Source organism: Budorcas taxicolor, chromosome 2 (assembly GCF_023091745.1).
Source record: "Budorcas taxicolor isolate Tak-1 chromosome 2, Takin1.1, whole genome shotgun sequence".
NCBI classification, from domain to species: domain Eukaryota; kingdom Metazoa; phylum Chordata; class Mammalia; order Artiodactyla; family Bovidae; genus Budorcas; species Budorcas taxicolor.
This window is the reverse complement of record NC_068911.1, coordinates 29357966-29377712: the sequence shown is the minus strand read 5'-3', so window position 1 is coordinate 29377712 and position 19747 is coordinate 29357966. Positions and strand designations below refer to the sequence as shown.

The window sequence follows — 19747 nt, the reverse complement described above, 5'->3', positions numbered from 1 at the left end:
AGGCTTTCTTAACTTCATTACTACTTAGATGCAGGAAAAGGGACAGATGAGAAGACTCAAAGCAACTAATGTCACTCTGGGGAGAGAAGCTCAGACATAAGATTATAAGGAAGAGAAGACCAAAACTCAGGCTTTATCACATATCCATATAATAGACACTAATTTACATTCTCCTGTCAGTGGAGATCAATGATCTCCTTATCCACGAATCAGATTATTAAGAGAGCAGAAAGGGGAAGCTGACATTCACTGAATGTCTACCAGATCAGCTACAACTCTGAACTGGCTGTTCTAAAGGGACACCTCCCTGTACCCTTACCTTGGCTCATAAAGTCAGCCCTCTTCTCCTCAGTAGGTAACAGTGATCTTTCTCTACCCTCTCTTTCCTAACTGGTAAGCTTGGGAAAAGAAACTGAGCCCATATAATTTAGCCCCTTCTGGGTTCCCTGGTGGCTCAGACAGTAAAGAATCTGCCTGCAATGCAGGAGACCTGGGATCGATCCCTGGGTCGGGAAGATCCCCTGGAGGAGGGCACAGCAACCCACTCCAGTATTCTTGTCTGAAGAATCCCATGGACTGAGAACCCTGGGGGCTACATTCATGGGGTCGTAAAGAGTCAGACACGACTGAGTGACTATACTTTCACGTTCACTTCTACGTTTGCTCTTTTCAATGAGGATACACACATACTCTGCTCCTCCAGAAAATAAAGGTCTACCCTTGGAGAGGTGTGCAGTGAGAATGGGGTGGGAAAAAACCTGCAGGTCCTAATCTGTAGGTTCAGTTCAGGGGTAAGACAATAAAAAAAATCCCCCAAAGAGCCACAGTACGAAGTCATGGCCTCAAATTCAGCTTTACTTAAAATAAAGTTCATGTTCCCATTTCCCGCTGCCTGTCTCTCACATCTTATTCCTTAACTCACTCTCAGGTCGAAGGAAAGACGGGAGTATGATTTATTTCTAACCCTAAACCTGAAGGTCAGTGAGGTAAAGTGATTTGCCCAAAGTGCAAAGTTGGCTATAGAACCAAATTTTAAAGAGAATTCTGATTCCACATGTCCACACAGCTTCATCAGGGACTCATAACAGGAAAAAAAAACTCAATGATACTACTAACCTGACAAACAAATTTGACATCTGGTGAGGATCTATTGAAGGGTTTCGGGAAAACATAGAAGTTAAAAGACTTTGTTATATACCTGGAGAAAATAAGATAAAAGGAGACTTAGGGTGTTACATTATGCCATGACAAAAGAATTCCCACCGCTTGTTAAAACAACCTACTTTGAATCTGTGTAGTCATACTTAAAAGTGCAAAGGCCAAACTGAAACAGCAAAAAGTCCATGGAATGCTGGAAAAGGGAAATAAAATACCTGTCAAAACAGTGCTGTACAGTCGACACGAGCAACAGTATTTGCAATCAGGTAGGTTTTCTGATTACTCTACTTGACTTTGGCAGAATACTTCTGATCCAAACAGATTACAGATCACCTATCAGAAGCATTATTAATTTATATACATTTCTTAATATTTTTCCCAACTAAGCACTTATGCATCATCCAGAGCATCATAGTAAACCTATTTCCAAATGATTAAAATAACCACATCATATTTCCTACAAATCAAATTAACAATGAAAATACTAAACCTTCCCCAAAATGTTTTCCAGCAAACAATTATTTTTGCTGTTGTTTTAAACACCACTAAATATCATTCATAGCTGGGGTTGAGAAGTTAATAAACAAGTTTGACGATTTTATTCCTCTATAATTTAACATATGCAAGACCAACATGAGAAAAAAAATAAGATTTTCTAGCACACCCACTTACCTTTTTAAGCTTCTGATACCTTTCTTCTGGAGTGTCAAAACCATTTGTTAATGCGGTGACCGAAGGTCCATCGCTGATTCCTAGATTTTAAGAAAAAAAAGTTTTAACCTATTAGCAAATGCTACTGGAAAAATGTCAGTCAACTATTCAATGTCTCTATAATTTCATATTTTTAAGAATTAAAACTAACTGGAAGTGCTCTTTACTTCACTTTTTCAAAATTAGCATGAATTTTGCAGGCTAACAAGCCAAACCCTATAATAAAGAATTCAGAAATACGAATGTTTCAATTTGAGAATGGATAGTTTCAGTATCTAAACCAGATTTCAAATAAAGAAAACTCTACAGATATCTCACCAAAAAATTATTAGAATTAATCAATGAATTCAGTAGAGTTGCAGGATACGAAGTTAATATTCAGAAATCCATTGTAAATTTCTATACACTAATAACAAACTATCAAAAAGAGAAATTATAAAAACCATCCCATTGACAACTGCATCAAAAGAATAAAATACCTAGGAATACATTTAACCAAGGTGAAAGACCTGTCCTCTGAGAACTATAAGACACTGGTAAAAGAAATTGCAGAAAACATGAATAAACAGAAATGCTCATGAACTGGAAGAATTAATACTGTTAAAATGCCCATATTACCCAAAACATCTATAGATTCGATGCAATCTCTATCAAAATACCTATGGTGTTTTTCACAGAACTAAACAAATAATCCTAAAATTTGTATAGAACCACAAAAGACCCCGAACAACCATAGCAATCTTGAGATACCACCTCACATCTGTCAGAATGAATGGCTATTCTCAAAAACACAAGAAATAAGTGCTGACGAGGATGTGGAGAAAAGGAAAGTGTCATGCACTGTTGGTGGGAATGTCAACTGGCGCAGACACTATAGAAAACAGTATAAAGCGTCCTCAAAATATTAAAAATAGAACATATTTGGGGAAACAGTGGAAACAGTGTCAGACTTTATTTTGGGGGGCTCCAAAATCACTGCAGATGGTGACTGCAGCCATGAAATTAAAAGATACTTACTCCTTAGAAGGAAAGTTATGACCAACCTAGATAGCATATTCAAAAGCAGAGACATTACTTTGCTGACTAAGGTCCGTCTAGTCAAGGCTATGGTTTTTCCTGTGGTCATGTATAGATCTGAGTTGGACTGTGAAGAAGGCTGAGTGCCAAAGAATTGATGCTTTTGAACTGTGGTATTAGAGAAGACTCTTGAGAGTCCCCTGGACTGCAAGGAGATCCAACCAGTCCATTCTGAAGGAGATCAGCCCTGGGATTTCTTTGGAAGGAATGATGCTAAAGCTGAAACTCCAGTACTTTGGCCACCTCATGTGAAGAACTGACTCATTGGAAAAGACTCTGATGCTGGGAGGGATTGGGGACAGGAGGAGAAGAGGATGACAGAGGATGAGATGGCTGGATGGCATCACTGACTCAATGGACGTGAGTCTGAGTGAACTCTGTTGAGTCTAGTGAACTCTGAGTTGGTGATGGACAGGGAGGCCTGGCGTGCTGCGATTCATGGGGTCGCAAAGAGTCGGACACGACTGAGCAACTGAACTGGACTGAACATATGATCCAGCAATTCCACTTCTGGATATTTAGCAGAAGAAAACAAAAATTACTTTTTCTTCAATAATTCTAACTGAAAAAGATATATGCATCCCTAAGTCACTACAGCATTATTTACAACAGCAAAGTTAGAAGCAACTTAAGTGTCCAAGGATAAATGAATGGATAAAGATCCTATATATACGTAAAGAAGATGCTATTTATTTGTGTGTATATGTGTATGTGTGTGTATACACACATATATATGCATACATGGGGCTTCCCTGATGGCTCAGATGGTAAAGAATCTGCCTGCAATGTGGGACACCAGAGGTTGAGAAGATCCCCTGGAGAAGGGAATGGCTACCCACTCCAGTATTCTTGCTTAGAGGATTCCACAGAGAGAGGAGTCTGACGGGCTACAGTCCACGGGATTGCAAAGAATTGGTGTAAAGAAATATTACTCAACCATAAGAAAGAAAGAAAAAAACCCTGTAATATGGATGGGCCTAGAAGGTACTATACTACTACTACTACTAAGTCGCTTCAGTCGTGTCCCACTCTGTGGGACCCCATAGGCGGCAGCCCACCAGGCTCCCCCGTTCCTGGGATTCTCCAGGCAAGAACACCGGAGTGGGCTGCCATTTCCTTCTCCAATGCATGAAAGTGAAAAGTGAAGGTGAAGTCGCTCAGCTGTGCCCGACTCTTCGGGACTCCGAGGACTACAGCCTACCAGGCTCCTCCGTCCATGGGATTTTCCAGGCAAGGGTACTGGAGTGGGGTGCCATAGCTTCTCTGCTAAGTGAGTGAAATAAGTCAGACAAAGAAAGCAAATACTGATTATTTCACTTACTGATGAAATCTTAAAAAAAAAGAAAGAAACAGAAAGAGACTTATTGATACAGAGAGTAAACTGATGGTTGCCAGAGTGGGGGAGAGGTGTAGGGGGGGAGGCCAAATAGGTGAAGGGGTTTAAGAGGTACAAACTTTCACTTATAAGTAAGTCACAGCACAGAGAATATAGCCAATAATACAGCTGACAAGAACTTTGTATGACAGCAGATGGTAACTAGACTTAGCGAGGTAACCAATCCACAATGTATAAAAATATCAAATCACTATGTTCTACACTTGAAACTGATACAATTGGTTGATTATAATTCAGTAATTATAATTATATACAATTATATATATAACTATATATATAATTAAGCAATTATAATCCAGTAATGGATTATGCCCAGTTAAAAAGATTATGCCCAACATGGATTCCTTTAGAAAGAGCTGAAGTCTTTGAAACATGTACAATTTGTAGCAAAAATGGCTATCTTTACCAAAATTTGGATACCTTTGATCCAAAAAAAAAAGAACCTTGCAATTGTAACTGTTAGTTATACTAACCTAAGTACTAGACACATGTGTACAAGGCAGGCAATGAACACTTTCATTAATGCCTAAAGGAATACCCTCATTTATCTGCAGAAGTCCAACCTTAAGGTCCGTCACAAAGCACCAATATTGTATGAGTCCTCTTAGAGGAAATGTCTAAAGTAGTCAAATTCATAGAGACAGAAACAATGATTGCTAGAGGCAGAGGGGAGGGAGAAGCTGAGAATTACTGTCCAATGTGTAGAGTTTCAGTTCTGGAAGATGAAAAACTTCTGTGGAGATGGACGGTGGGGATGGTGGCATTCCAGTGTGAATGTCCTACATGTCACTTAACTTTTAAAACCACTTAAAATGGTTAAGAGGATACATTTTATGCTATGCGTATTTCACCATACATCAAAAAAGGCCTGACCCTAACTCTCAAGCTCTGTCCCACACTTTGTCCAGTCGTTTTTCAGCAGCATCAAAACGGTAGTCTCTTATCAGCAACCCTCAGAGTTCGAACCACCACAAACCCAATCAGGAAACCCACCGCACCTCTTTCGTGCTTTTGAAACGTTTAAGAGGAAACGTGGAGACTCATGCAACCTGACCCAAAAAACTCAAACAGGGAGGAGCGACCAGCAGGTATAAGCCCAGGCCAGAGGACAGGAGGGCGCGGGGTTGGGGGGTGAGGGGTGAGGGGTGGGGGAATGGGGGTGGCGGGCAGGAGGAGGCTTGGCTATGCACTGCAGGGTGCCAGCCTCGAGCTTGCAAGCGAGGGATACCTGAAAACTCCCCATCGATGGCGAAGAAGTCGGCCTCCTCTATGGCCTGGTACACTTTGTGAAGATTACTCTTAAAATCTGCGGAGAAACCGAGAAGAGGCTCAGAATCGATGGCCTGGCTTCCTGCCCATGAGTTACTAGGGGGATAGGGAAGGAGGGAGGGAGAGCTTCCAAGGATCCTGGGATGAGAGGACAAGTCCCTAAGGGGTGCACAGACCGGAGGGATATAAGCCCCGAGGGGTGCACTGGCCAGAGACGAACAAGGCCCCAAGAGGCGCAAAAGGGGAGCAAACCCCTGAGGGGACTGCTTCTGCCCCAGGCCGGGTCAAGTAGACCTGCCGCGGTGAGGGCCTAACAGGCCGGGTGAGGAACTGCCGCGAGGACGCGGGGAGGTGTACAGCGGACACGCACTGCTCCTGATTATCTCCATTCTGCGGAGTGGCCAGGCCTCCGGCCCCGCCCGGGCCCGCCTCGACCGTTCCACTCGCGAAGTTCCGCGGCGACAGCGCTGGCAGCCGCGGCAGAAATCACGGGGGCGACTTCCGGAAACAGCGCGCGCCGGCGCACGTCACGTGCGCCTGCGTCATGGCGGAGGCGGGGCCAAGAGTTGGTTTCGTTCCCGGGAGGCAGCAGGGGCGTGGCTATCAAAGTTCTCCAAGCCGTGGTCTCACTGGAGTCGACCAGACTTGGGCCTTTTACTTGAGAAGTTTGAGTGACCTTACATCCATCCAATTGATGAGGAACTATTTCCTGAGTTCCAATTATGTGCCAGACACTCTGAAATGAGTGGGGATACAGGGGTGAATAGAAAAGACAAGATGCCCAACCCCATTGGAACTTAACTTGAAGAGCGTAAAGTCAGGCAAGATTCAAACTTGCCACTTGGAAATCCGAAGATCGCTTTAAAGAGAAAAAGCAGAGTGCTGCAATAAGAATAGTGGGAAAGAGGGTTATTTGCAGAGGCGACAGGGAACGCAAAGCTGAGACCCTTAGCTGTGGCACTAGCTACTGGGAATACGATGGTGAGCAAAACAGATGAGGTCCTGCATAATGGAGTTTTATGTTGGTTATTGGTTTGCTGTTGATTCCCAGAGCCTACAACACTGCTGACACGAGCAGATGCTCCATAAACATGGAGTGGTCAAAAGAATTCACCTTCACTTCAGTTAAGTCGCTCAATCGTATCCGACTCTTCTCGACCCCATGAACCACAGCACACCAGGCCTCCCTGTCCATCAGCGACTCCTGGAGTTCACCCAGACTCATGTCCATTGAGTCGGTGATGCCATCCAACCATCTCATCCTCTGTCGTCCCCTTCTCCTCCTGGCCTCAATCTTTCCCAGCATCAGGGTCTTTTCCAATGAGTCAGCTCTTCACATTAGATGGCCAAAGTATTGGAGTTTCAGCTTCAACATCAGTCCTTCCAATGAACACCCAGGACTGATCTCCTTTAGCATGGACTGGTTGGATCTCCTTGCAGTCCAAGGGACTCTCAAGAGTCTTCTCCAACACCACAGTTCAAAAGCATCAATTCTTCGGCACTCAGCTTACTTTATAGTTCAGCTCTCACATCGATACATGACTACTGGGAAAACCATAGCCTTGACTAGACAGACCTTTGTTGACAAAGTAATGTCTTTGCTTTTTAATATGCTGTCTAGGTTGGTCATAACTTTCCTTCCAAGGAGTAAGCATCTTTTAATTTCATGGCTGCAATCACCATCTACTACTGTGGGCAGGAATCCTTTAGAAGAAATGGAGTAGCCGTCAGTCAACAGAAGAGTCCAAAATGTGGTACTCGGGGGCAGTCTCAAAAATGACAGAATGATCTCTGTTCATTTCCAAGGCAAACCATTCAATATGACAGTAATCCAAGTCTATGCCCTGACCAGTAACACTGAAGAAGCTGAAGTTGAATGGTTCTATGAAGACCTACAAGAACTTTTAGAACTAGCACCCCCAAAAGATGTCTTTTTCCATTATAGAGGACTGAAATGCAAAAGTAGGAAGTCAAGAAACACCTGGAGCAAATGTGGCTTTGGAGTACGGAATGAAGCAGGGAAAAGGCTAATAGAGTTTTGCCAAGAGAACGCACTGGTCATAGCAAACACCTTCTTCCAACAACACAAGAAAAGACTCTACACATGGACATCACCAGATGGTGAACACCGAAATCAGATTGATTATATTATTTGCAGCCAAAGATGGAGAAGCTATACAGTCAGCAGAAACACAGAGAAGGCAATGGCACCCACTCCAGTACTCTTGCCTGGAAAATCCCATGGACGGAGGAGCCTGGTGGGCTGCAGTCCATGGGGTCGCTGAGGGTCGGACACGACTGAGCGACTTCACTTTCCCTTTTCACTTTCATGCATTGGAGAAGGAAATGGCAACCCACTCCGGTGTTCTTGCCTGGAGAATCCCAGGGAGGGGGGAGCCCGGTGGGCTGCAGTCTATGGAGTCGCACAGAGTCGGACACGACTGAAGCGACTTAGCAGCAGCAGCAGAAACAAGACCGGGAGTGGACTGTGGCTCAGATCATGAACTCCTTATTGCCAAATTCAGACTTATATTGAAGAAAGTCGGGAAAACCACTAGACCATTCAGGTATGACCTAAATCAAATCCCTTATGATTATACAGTGGAAGTGAGAAATAGATTTAGGGGACTAGATCTGATAGACAGAGTGCCTGATGAACTATGGATGGAGGTTCGTGACATTGTACAGGAGACAGGAATCAAGACCATCCCCAAGAAAAAGAAATGCAAAAAGCAAAATGGCTGTCTGAGAATTCACCTTGGTCTTTCACAAAAGCCATATGAAGTTGGTTAGACGATCTGGCTTCTAAGGCTCAGTCAAGATGTTAGTGGTCAGAGAGAAAGTGTTAGTTACTCAGTCGTGTCCAACTCTTTGTGACCCCATGGACTGTAGCCTGTCAGGCTTCTCTGTCCATGGAATTCTCCAGGCAAGAATATTGGAGTGGGTTGCCATTCCCTTCCCCAGGGGATCTTCCTGACTCAGGGGTCAAACCTGGGTCTCCTGCACTGGAGGCAGATTCTTTACCATCTGTTTACTAGGTCTGGAATTATTCAATATTCCTAAGCTTCTATTTTCTCTTCCACTAAATCAGTTTTAGGATCAGTGTCGATAATGTATGTGACTTATAAAGCACTGTAGAAATAAATGTGTCAATAAGCTATGATCAGAGTTCTGACCTGCTGTCACATTTCCCTGAATTCACCCCTTAGGTTTGGGAGAAATGCTGAGTACAAACCACTTGGTCTTTTTGAAAAGAAAATAACCATTTTCCCCCAAAAGAAAATATTACGTACCCTAAAGAACAAGAGTGTGGCCATATTATCCCCACAAGGTGCCACAAGTCCATTTTCCTCTCCTCATTCAAAGGAAATTTATATATAGTTAGCTATGTCCTCTGTTCTTAGTGTAAGCAGCAATCTGTGTAAATGTGAAAACCAATACAAGTAGTCAAACTTAAAATCTGAAATATCTCTCTGCCTATTGGTATCAGCTTTGAAAGTCCTAGATAGAGAGTAGTGGCCACATATGACCACTTAAATTTTAAGTAATTTAAGTTCAATAATTATCAAAACTTATAGTAAAGCAACATTAATCAAAACAGTGTGGTACTGACATAAATAGACATAGAGTCTAATGAAATAGAGTAGACAGCCCACAAATACGGCCTTGAATATACATTCAAATGATTTGGATGCCAAGGTCATTCAATGAGGAAAGGATACTCTTTTCAATAAATGATGTTGAGAAAATTGAATATCCACATTCAAAAGAATGAAGTTAGACCCTTACCTAACACTGTATAAAAATTAACTCAAAGTAAATCAAACACCTAAATGCAAATGCCAAAACTATAAGGGTTTTAGAAGAAAGCATAGGGCAAAATTTCATGACATTGGATTTGGCAATCATTTTTTTGGCTATGACACCAAAGGCACAAGCAAGAAAAGAAAAAAAAATCAACGAATTGAATTATATCAAAATTTAAAACTTTTCTGCTTCAAAGGACACTACCAACAAGATGAAAAGGCAACCCATAAAATGGGAGAAAATATTTGCAAACCATATATCTGATAATGGGTTAATATCCATAATACAAAAAGAACGCCTACAACCCAAAAAACACAAAAGGAAACAATCCAGTATAAAAGTGGACATGTGGAGTGGGGCTTCCCGGGTGGCTCAGTTGTAAAGAATCTGCCTGACAACGCCAGAAACATGGGTTTGATCTTTGGTCCAGAAAGATTCCACATGCCACCACAGGGCAACTAAGCCCAGGCACCACGACTATTGAGCCTGTGCCCTGGAGCCCAGGAGCCGCAGCTACTGAAGCCTGCACACCCTAGAGCCTGAGCTCCACAAGGAGAAGCCCTAGCATCGAAACTAGAGAGTAGGCTCCACTCACCACAGCTAGAGAAAAGCAACAGAGACCCAGGACAGCCCAAATAAATAGATAAATGAAGCTATTTTTCAAATGGACAAAGGACTTAAATATTTCTTCAAAGAAGATATAAATGGCCAATAAGCTCATGAAAAGATGCCGAACATCACAAATGCAAGTGAAAACCAAAATGAGGTTTCATTTCATGCCTATTAGGTGAGAAACTAGAACTTTGCCTGCTGCTAGTGGGAATATAAAATGGTACAGCCCCTATGGAAAACATTATGGCCTGTCTTTAAAAATTAAAAATAGAATTATCAAATGTAATGCAGCAATTCCACTTTTGGGTATGCACCCAAACTAACTGAAAGTAGAGGTTTGAATAGGGATTTGTACACCCATATTCATAGCAGCATAATTCACAATAGACAAAAAGCAGAAACAACCCAAGTATCCATCATCAGATAAACTGGATAAACAAAATGTCATGTATATATACAATGGAATATTATTCTACCTCTAAATGGAAGGAAATTCTGACACATGTTACAAAGTAGATGAACCTGGAGAACACTATGGTGGGGGAAATAAGCCAGTCACAAGACAAAACACTGTATGATCCCATTTACATGTGGTACCTAGATGGTAGTTATCAGAGGCTGGGGAAGGAACTATTGAGAATTGTTGAATGAATATGAACTTCCAGTTTGGGAAGATGATAAAGTCCTAGAGATGGATGTGAGTCATGCTTGCACAATAATGTGGATACACTTAGTGCCAGTGAATTGCACACTTAAAAACAGTTAAAATGGTAAATTTTGTCACATATCTTTCACTGCAATGTTAAAAATATGCTGCTGCCTATTGTCAGACTACCCTCCAGAAAATGAGTTCATACCCTCCTGGCACTAGCACAGAACATCAGTCTTTTCACTCTTTGCACATTTGATTGCTAGGGGAAAAAATGATCAGTTTTATCAATTTCCAGGCCAGTGACTTAAAGCAGATAATCAGAATGAATTCTTAACTGGTGGCTCAGACAGTGAAGAACCCGCCTGCAATACGAGAGACCTCGGTTCGATCCCTGGGTTGGGAGGATCCCCTAGCGAAGTGCATGGCAACCCACTCGTCAGTATTCCCGCCTGGAGAGTCCCCACGGACAGAGGTGCCGGGCGGTTACAGTCCACCGGGTCGCAAAGAGTCGGACACGACTGAGTGCCCAAGCACACCTTAACAGCACAGCTTAACGAACCAAGACGCTGGGTGAGAAAAAAACGTGGTGATAAAGGTATTTTAATAATCCGATTCTTAATACTGCAAATGGAAATATAGCGACGGTCCTCTGATTTCTGTATACAATGTAACCGCCAAAAAAAAAAAATCGTGGCGAGTACAGTGCAGTCTTGTAATATTATTTTAATTTCCAGGCAAAGCTGTTTCCTGCAGTTAACAAAACAGACACCCGGAGGGAGCACCTTCAGGGTGTTAACGCCCTGCGCTCAAGGTCTGGCCACCCAAGAGGAAGGGGCGGGGCTGGAAGTAGTACGCCTGCGCGGACCCCCAGGCGCGGGAGTGGCCGCTCTAGGCAGCGGGAGGGCGCAGGGTTCAGGGGGTTGGGGAACAACTGCGGCCTCTCCTCTATGGTCGCGGGCCGGCGGGGTACCCTCCTCCGCAGTGAGTCCAAGGTTATTTCCGGAAGTGGAGCTGCTACCTCTTCCTCTGTGTCTGTGAAGGGGTCCAGGAAGGGGTCGACTGCCAGGTTGGCCATGAGCGCGGAGGTAAGAAGCGGCTTGGCGGAGAGTAGCTAGGGTGCGGCCGGGCTCGACTTAGGGTGTGGAAGGAGGCGGTGGAGAACGGGCTCGGAGGAGGTGGGCGGGATCTCCCCTCCCAGACCTGGGTTCTCCCCTCCCAGACCTGGGTTCTGTGCAGCCTCAGCCCTACCTTTGAGGCGCGGACCCCCACTTGGCCAGCTTCTCCATCCTTCCCGAGAGCCCCACCTCGGCAAGCCGGTTCCTGGACCTCACCTGTGTTCACTCCCGGGTCACAGTCCGAGCCTGTAGTTTCTGCATCTCCACCTCCACCCTCCCCAGGGCGAGACGGAGAGGACGTGGCTGCCTCACACCTCGGAGGGAGATGACCGGGACCCTGCCCCCGGGAGCGCGAAGCGACCGCGCGTGCAGAATTGACCCGGCTCCTGATAGACGCCAGGCTGGGCTTCAGATCTAACTAGCCGGGTGATTCTGGCCCCAGGGCTGAACGAATGATCCCGTTTTAGAAGAGTATAAGGGACTCGCAGAAAGGAAAAGTGAAACCCAGAGTCACACTCCCAGCTCTTGTGATTATGACTTCATGGCTTAGAAATCTGGACAAAGGCAAAAGAGAATCAGGCCGCGTCTGATAGGGGATCTTTGGCGGGGCAGAAGGCGGCCCTCCAACTTTGGTGGGGAGAAGGATCCAGGTGCTGTCTTGCCCTCCTAAGTCCTCGTTGGGTCCTCCCCACCGAAGCCGATTGGCCAGTCCTTGGACAGACCTTGTAGATGGTCTTGATGACACGCTCTGAAACGCCAATGGGAAGGAGTTTTACTACCTTCCTCTCCTGGAGCACTTCCCAGAGCTGACGCGCAAGAGTGCACGTGTGGGTTGGGTTGGATTGGGTTTGTTTTTGTCACAGCTTGCTTATAAACAAGCCCGCCTAGGGATATACAAACCCATGTGCTCAGTTTCCTTGCAGATCTCTATAAACTTGATGGGAAAATTGTGCTGCTCCGGGGCAGTTTTTTGTTTTTTGAAGTTCCGGTATTTGGCACCGGTACTACCTACCTACTGCTGCTGCTAAGTCGCTTCAGTCGTGTCCGACTCTGTGCGACCCCATAGACGGCAGCCCACCAGGCTCCCCCCTCCCTGGGATTCTCCAGGCAAGAACACGAATGAGTTGCCATTTCCTTCTCCAATGCATGAAAGTGAAAAGTGAAAGTGAAGGTGCTCAGTCGTGTCCGACTCTTAGCGACCCCAGGGACTGCAGCCTACCAGGCTAGCTGGCACTAAATAAACACCACTATTAATAATTGTTAATGCCAATCAATCACACAGTGGATTTTCGGACTATCTGTAGATAGAAATCAGTCATTTAAGCTTCCTTCAAAGGAACTGTTATTATCCTGAACTTAGAAATGGGAAATAAAGGCTCAGAGGAGATAGATGGAGTGTGTCACTCTTAAAACAGTACTATTTCAATTATACTAACGTTTCCAGGGAAATCATAGTCTAGGTGAGAAAACATGCACAAATGAAAGTTACTTAGTGCACGGAGGCAGGAAGGATTAATTTGAGCTATGGAGAAGGTTAGTCATTAAAGATTTTCAAGTGATGGTTGATTTGGGTCTTGTCAGTTGGACACTTTTGACGCAGAGATGGTGTGTCTGTGTTACAGATAGAACAGTGTGGGGAAAGGGCAGGAATTAACAGGTGGGGCTAGAGTATAACCTATGAGTAGGTGAGTAGCAGGAGGTGATCAGGATAATAGTAAAAATGAACACTTATAACTTTGCACTTACTGTGTGCCAGGTACCATTCTGAGTGCTGTGCGTGCATTAATTCATTTAATCCTGTCAGCAACCCTATCAGACAGGTACTATCCATATCCCCATTTTACGGATTAAGAAACTGAGGCATAGACAGGTTAAGTACCTTGCCTGAGGTCACACAACTAATAATTGGAATCATTGGGATTTGAATGCAGTCATTCTGGCCCCAGAGTCCATGCTCTTAGTTAAAAAGTTCTGTTGATTGCAGCTGGGCCATAAAGATTCTTAAGTGACCATGGGTTTTATACTCTCACAGTTGGGAAGGTTTTGAGTAAAGGAAGGACTTGATCAGGATTTTGCTCCAGTAGGATGATTGGGACTGTGGAGAGAGGAAGGATTGGAGAGGAGAGGAAAGGAAATTGGAAATGTTACTTAAACTTGATTTTGTTACTGTCTTGCCTCAGCTTGTATGAAACATACACTTAGGATTGCAAGTGTTTATTTGTATGTAACAGCTCTCAGTTCCCAAACATCCATGTAAGTAAGATCTGTGATAACCTAGAGGGTCAGGATAGGGTGAGAAGTTTGGGGGAGGTTTAAGAAGGAGGGAGCATATGTAATCTATGGTTGATTAATGTTGACGTATGGCAGAAACCAACACAATATTGTAAAGCAATTATCCTTCAATTAAAAATAACTGTTTTTTGTTTTTGTAAAGAATATTCTAAGGGGCTTCTTTAAAAGGAGCATTCCTGGTCCTCTCTCCCACATATCTTTGTTTGAATTCACCAAATTTCTGGGGTGATTCCAACAGACGTTCTAAGAAGTTTCTATGATAGAAATCAAAGGTTTGTGGGTTCTATTTTCAGCTCCAAATAACTAGAACTCAGCTTTGTGCCAGTCACTCCCAGGTACAATGATAGAATTCTCTGACTTGGTTCCTGACCTTCAAGAGCTCAGGATCTGGTTGGAGAGGCACAGGCTGCTCAACCAGCAGTGTACAAAACCTGAAAAGGATTCATGAGTTTAGAAATGTGTGAGTCATAATGGGATAGTTTAAAAACCAGTAGCTATGGTATGGGTTAGTGGTGACCACCAGTAGTTTTTGATCACTTCCTAAATTATTGGACGTCTCCAGTGTTTTACACAAGATAAGTCATTTGCATATCCTCCACAGACCCTTCCCCGTATGCTCTTGTCTTGCACAACAGCACTCCAGAGCAGTAAATCACAGGGCCTCCGAGTGTAGGCAGCAAGTCAGTGCCCAGTCACATAGAATCACTGGGACATTATATGTGTCCCAGGTCTTTTTCTTTCCCCCATGGATTTTCAGACAGTTGTACCTTGTTAGTTAGGTGTTTCTTTGGGAGAATATACATAAGGTTGGGGTGATAGATATCTTATGATAATTATTTCCTAGCAGTTGTTTTCTATCAGTTGTACCAACAGACCTAACCCATGAGCTGGCTGGCTACCTTTGCCCTAGTGATTCCTGACCCTGTTGAGAAAGAAAATCTGTCTCTTTAAGTTGGAAAAACACAGAGTTTTATACAGTAAGAGCCTGGAAGTTCTTCTCTTATGTTAATGAAAGCCAGTTTCCACCACCTGCAAGAAGCATTTACCACATTCTCTTTTTATTGCCACTTCTGATCTTTGCTTTGCTTACATTTGGACTCATTTCTGTGTATCTCATAATTACTAGAAATGGGTGTCTTTGGTCTTTGGACATTTGATAATATCTGTAGTGTTCTGCTAGTGTCTAAGTTGTGTCCCCAGGGGTGGACTAGGGGTGCCAGAAATGAGGTACACCCAAACACTATCACCCCTACTTCTCTTGTGAATATTTCTGCTTGTTTATCTATCTCCTAGGTGGAAGAGCATGGTCACCCTAACAGCCTCAAGCTGCAGTTCTTGTTCCAAAATGCAGTGATGTCAGATTCTAGTTTGAATTTCTCAGCTTCACAGTGACACCTCTATGTTGTGGCCTAGACTGACGTAGTGTACGAGGACAGGCTTTACATGAGACCATGATTTAAAACCTGACCTGGAGGTCCCTGGCTTCCACTGCAGGAGGCATGGGTTTGATCCCTGGTCGGGGAACTAGGATCCCACATGCTCCACTGTGCAGCCAAAAAAAAAGGAAAAAGTAAGAAAGAAAAGAAATTTGTGTTGTTTGAAAAAACAAAACAAAAAACAGGACTCTGTCCTATACCAGTTAGGTCTCCAGTTTCTCATCAGTAAAATGGAGATGATAGTAATAATTATCCCATAAGATTATTATACCTCTCACATTATATAAGGGCTCAATTAATGTTAGCAATTGTCATTATTCTCTGTTGTTGGGCAGTATGTAATGGGAAGAAATAACCTAACTAGAGACCAATCTAAAGCCAAAATCTTTGTATTCTTGCAGCCAACATTTCTGCTAAGAAATAGTTGAGATCACATTTTTCAGGCTGGAATCCCAATACATTAGTTCTTCAAAGACTTATTCCTAAAATGTTCAGTATGTATTACAGTCACAGTCAGTGTTTTGTTGAGTGAAGAAGTAGAACCATAATTTCACTGAACTAACCAGCTTGATAATTTCACTTTCTGAAGAATTAACAGTCATCACATAGTGAGGTCTTTAGAAGCTAAGATATAAAAATTCTTAAACTGAAAATTAATGCATTCTTCTTCAATAAACTCAATAAAAATCATTATATTAGTTTTCTTAAATGTGAGTTGAAGGACTGAAGAATGAAACAGGCCATAGCAGGGCCCCTGCCTCCTCCTGGAGAGTAGGCCCCTGGATAAACCCATAGAGAAGCACTTGACAAACAACTTTCCTTCCAGGGATGGAATAGCCAAATTCATTCCAGGGTCTTCAGTTACATAGAATCATTGGGACATTATATGTGTCCCAGCTCTTTTTTCCCCCCATGGATTTTCAGACAGTTGTACCCTGTCAGTTAGGTATTTCTTTGGTTGAATATACATAAGGTTGGGGTGATAGATATCTTGTGATAATTATTTTCTAGCAATTGCTTCCTATCAGTTGTGCCAACAGACCTAACCCATGAACATTTTAGAAAATGTCAGCTGTGCAGTTTGAGCAGGTGTTTATATTCATGTCATATTTCACATATTAATGCTTTCTAAGATTTTATGCCATTTCTTGACATGGCAACTTTAGACATGGTGTGCTACTCAGGAGGTCGTGTCTCTCCAGGTGTTAAAAAGTTACAGGGTAGAGAATTCCTGGGCACTCCAGTGGTTAGGACTGTGTGTTTCCACTGCAGAGGGCACGGGTTCAATCCCTCATTGGAAAACTAAGATCCCACATGTCTTGAGACACAGCCAAAAACATAATATAAAATTTCAAAAATGTCCATTTGTCTTGCAATAAAAGCAAGTGTGGCCATTTTAATAAATAAAAGTTACATGGTAGAGTAAGTTGTTGGTTATATGGCATGGGCAGGAAAGATACCACCTTAGCAATTCTTCTCTTGAATGGATTGACAGATGTCACCCGCTAGAACGTGATGTGGAAGAAGGGACCATGAGTGCTTCCTGTGTGCTGTCCTCTTAATTCTGAGGCCAGTCCCATTGCTTATGTCTGGTGATGTGAGCCTTGGGGAGGATGAATAATTTGCCTGTGATCTCATGGCTGGTAGTGAAGCTGGGAATCAGAATCTGTCTTCTGATTTTAAAACTGAGCTGTATTACTCTGTCCCTCAGAACCAGGAATAGGTAAGACCTCCAAAAAATTAAGTGTCTTAAGGGCCTCTACTGAAATACTTGATAAATAGGTGCTAGGTCTGTAAGGATATGATGAGAATAAAGCCAGCTTAGGATTTTTAAACTTGACCCCTGCCCTCATGCACAGCCATTCACACACAGAATCTCCTGCACCTGAGTCTAAAGCAGAATAGAAGGGGTAACATAGAAAAATGTGAGGAAGACCTCATAAGTAACCACCTTCCCAACAATAAGTAACCACCCAACAGCAGAGAAAGAGAAAACCTATAAGCCCATAGACCTCCAGAAGCTTTCCAGCCTAAAAGGCCAGTCCACCTAGAAATGCCACACTCTCATGCTGGACCCGGAAGGCAGCACCTTACGGAACAAGTTATGAAAAACAAATATCCACTGAAATCTGGCAGCTAATGGAAGTGAGGAAGCCAGCTGGGGTGATGATTGCAGCTCCCTCTGAAGCAGGCAGCTGCTCAGATACACAGCTTCGCGGATTCTAAACACACAAAAGGAGAACCCAGGGTTGCCAGATCTTCTGAATTTTCAGAAGCAGCCAGGAATCTGAATTTGTCTGTGACATCAGATTGTTTTAAATGCTGGCATCAAATTCAATAGAAAGTGGGGGAGGAGGAGGAGAAAGAGAAGCACCTCGTGAAAATTGCCTGTCCGAAGACTCAATGTTGGGACTTGGTGGTCCAGTGGTTAAGACTCTGCACTTCCAGTACAGATCCGATCCTTGGCCATCCCACATGCTGTGCGGCCGGAAGAAACAAAAAGAACAGATGGCGCCACTGTTGAAACTGCCAGGTCAAGGAGAATGGCTGCTCTTGACAGTAATGCTGAGTCACTGTGGGGAGCAGCGGGGGTTACATTAATAAAGCCTTTGTCTCACTGGACAGACAGTCAGTGGTTCTTAGCCTTATCTGGGCCTTGGTCCACTTTGCATGCTATGCACGCTGAGTCACTGCAGTCATATCTGACTCTGCGACCCCATGGACCGTAGCCCTTCAGACAAGAATACTAGAGTAGGTTGCCATTTCCGTCTCCAGGGATCTTCCTGACCCAAGGATGGAACCCATGTCTCCTGCATTGGCAGGAGGGTTCTTCACCCCTAGTGCTACCTGAGAAGCCCCAGGAGAGTAAATAAAAACCTAGATTTCCTTCAGGAAAAGGCTCGTGTAGACAAACACAAACTTGGCCCGTGATTTCAGAGTGTGCCCTGACCCCTTGAAGCACTGATACAGACGTCAGCTGAAGAACCAGCTTCAACTGTCAGAAACCACAGCTCTTCAGAGTGACTCAGAGCAGAGGTCTTCAATTCTGTGGTATCCAGGCCGTTGTTTTTACCTTGTCTCTGTTTGCAGTTTTGCAGGCTTTTCCAACTCAGGCATTTTTCCCATTCGTTTTGAGCAAGGTAATCAACACTGGTCTTGTTTTGCAGTGATTAAGCACAAACCTAAGTGTCTCCGTGTGGGCAGGGCACTGGGAGCAGGGCTGGAATGCTTCTCGCCCCATCCTAACCACACCCCCCCAGACTCTTCTGAGACTGCAGCAGGAAGAGCAGTAGGCTGTGGGTGTGTCTAACACGTGCTTCCCCGTGAAGGAACTCAGCCAGCAAAGCTGCTCTCAGTTCCAGCCCGTTGCTGTGTGTGCCGCGTTTGTAGCGAATCGTCATCAACATCCTCGAAGAGGCCTTTGCAGTGCAGGAGGGTGTGTTTATCCAAGTCAAAAGACCACAGCTTGGAACTTCAGTATCTGAGCTAGATTTTTATCACCTGGGAGGCACTTTCCTCCTTTTGCTTTCTTGTTGCTTTCTTTAATGGAAACAACCCAAATATTTATACAAAAATAGCAGAAAAGATCAGTTGAATTCAGTTAAGTTGTGCACCCTGTCTCTGTTAACGTCCAGTTTTTCAATTTAGAGTAAAATGAAATGAGCAGAATTCCTAGTTCAGTTCAATCACTCAGTCGTGTCTGACTCTTTGCGACCCCATGAATAGCAGCACGCCAGGCCTCCCTGTCCATCACCAACTCTCGGAGTTCACTCAGACTCATGTGCATTGAGTCAGTGATGCCATCCAGCCATCTCATCCTCTGTTGTCCCCTTCTCCTCCTTCCCCCAATCCCTCCCAGCATCAGAGTCTTTTCCAGTGAGTCAACTCTTCGCGTGAGGTGGCCAAAGTATTGGAGTTTCAGCTTTAGCATCATTCCTTCCAAAGAAATCCCAGGGCTGATCTTCAGAATGGACTGGTTGGATCTCCCTGCAGTCCAAGGGACACTCAAGAGTCTTCTCCAACACCGCAGTTCAAAAGCATCAATTCTTCGGCGCTCAGCTTTCTTACAGTCCAACTCTCACATCCATACATGACCACTGGAAAAACCATAGCCTTGACTAGACGGACCTTTGTTGGAAAAGTGATGTCTCTGCTTTTCAATATGCTATCTAAGTTGGTCATAACTTTCCTTCCAAGGAGTAAGCGTCTTTTAATTTCATGG

The 19747-nt window shown here is 43.8% G+C and overlaps 2 protein-coding genes across 4 annotated transcripts in view; one reads left to right on the top strand and one right to left on the bottom strand.

Annotated features, from left to right (window-relative positions):
* Nucleotides 1-12245, bottom strand: part of PARN (poly(A)-specific ribonuclease) — a 200189-nt gene extending 187944 nt beyond the window's left edge. The window contains exons 1-5 of one of the 2 annotated variants that reach the window (XM_052655370.1): nt 12014-12245; nt 5571-5648; nt 1831-1910; nt 1284-1351; nt 1117-1198 (exon numbers count right to left, since the gene is read on the bottom strand). In XM_052655370.1, the coding sequence (XP_052511330.1) occupies nt 1117-1198; nt 1284-1345 (144 nt within the window). In that variant the 5' untranslated portion in view covers nt 1346-1351; nt 1831-1910; nt 5571-5648; nt 12014-12245. Of the gene's footprint in view, nt 1-1116; nt 1199-1283; nt 1352-1830; nt 1911-5570; nt 5649-5981; nt 6020-12013 lie in introns of those variants that run through there. The other variant, XM_052655362.1, reaches the window with a different exon arrangement.
* The window catches only part of BFAR (bifunctional apoptosis regulator), a 30641-nt gene continuing 22468 nt past the window's right edge, over nt 11575-19747 (top strand). For both annotated transcript variants that reach the window (XM_052655392.1, XM_052655383.1), the window contains exon 1: nt 11575-11767. The gene's annotated coding sequence lies outside the window, so the exon portion shown is untranslated. The remainder of the gene's footprint in view (nt 11768-19747) is intronic.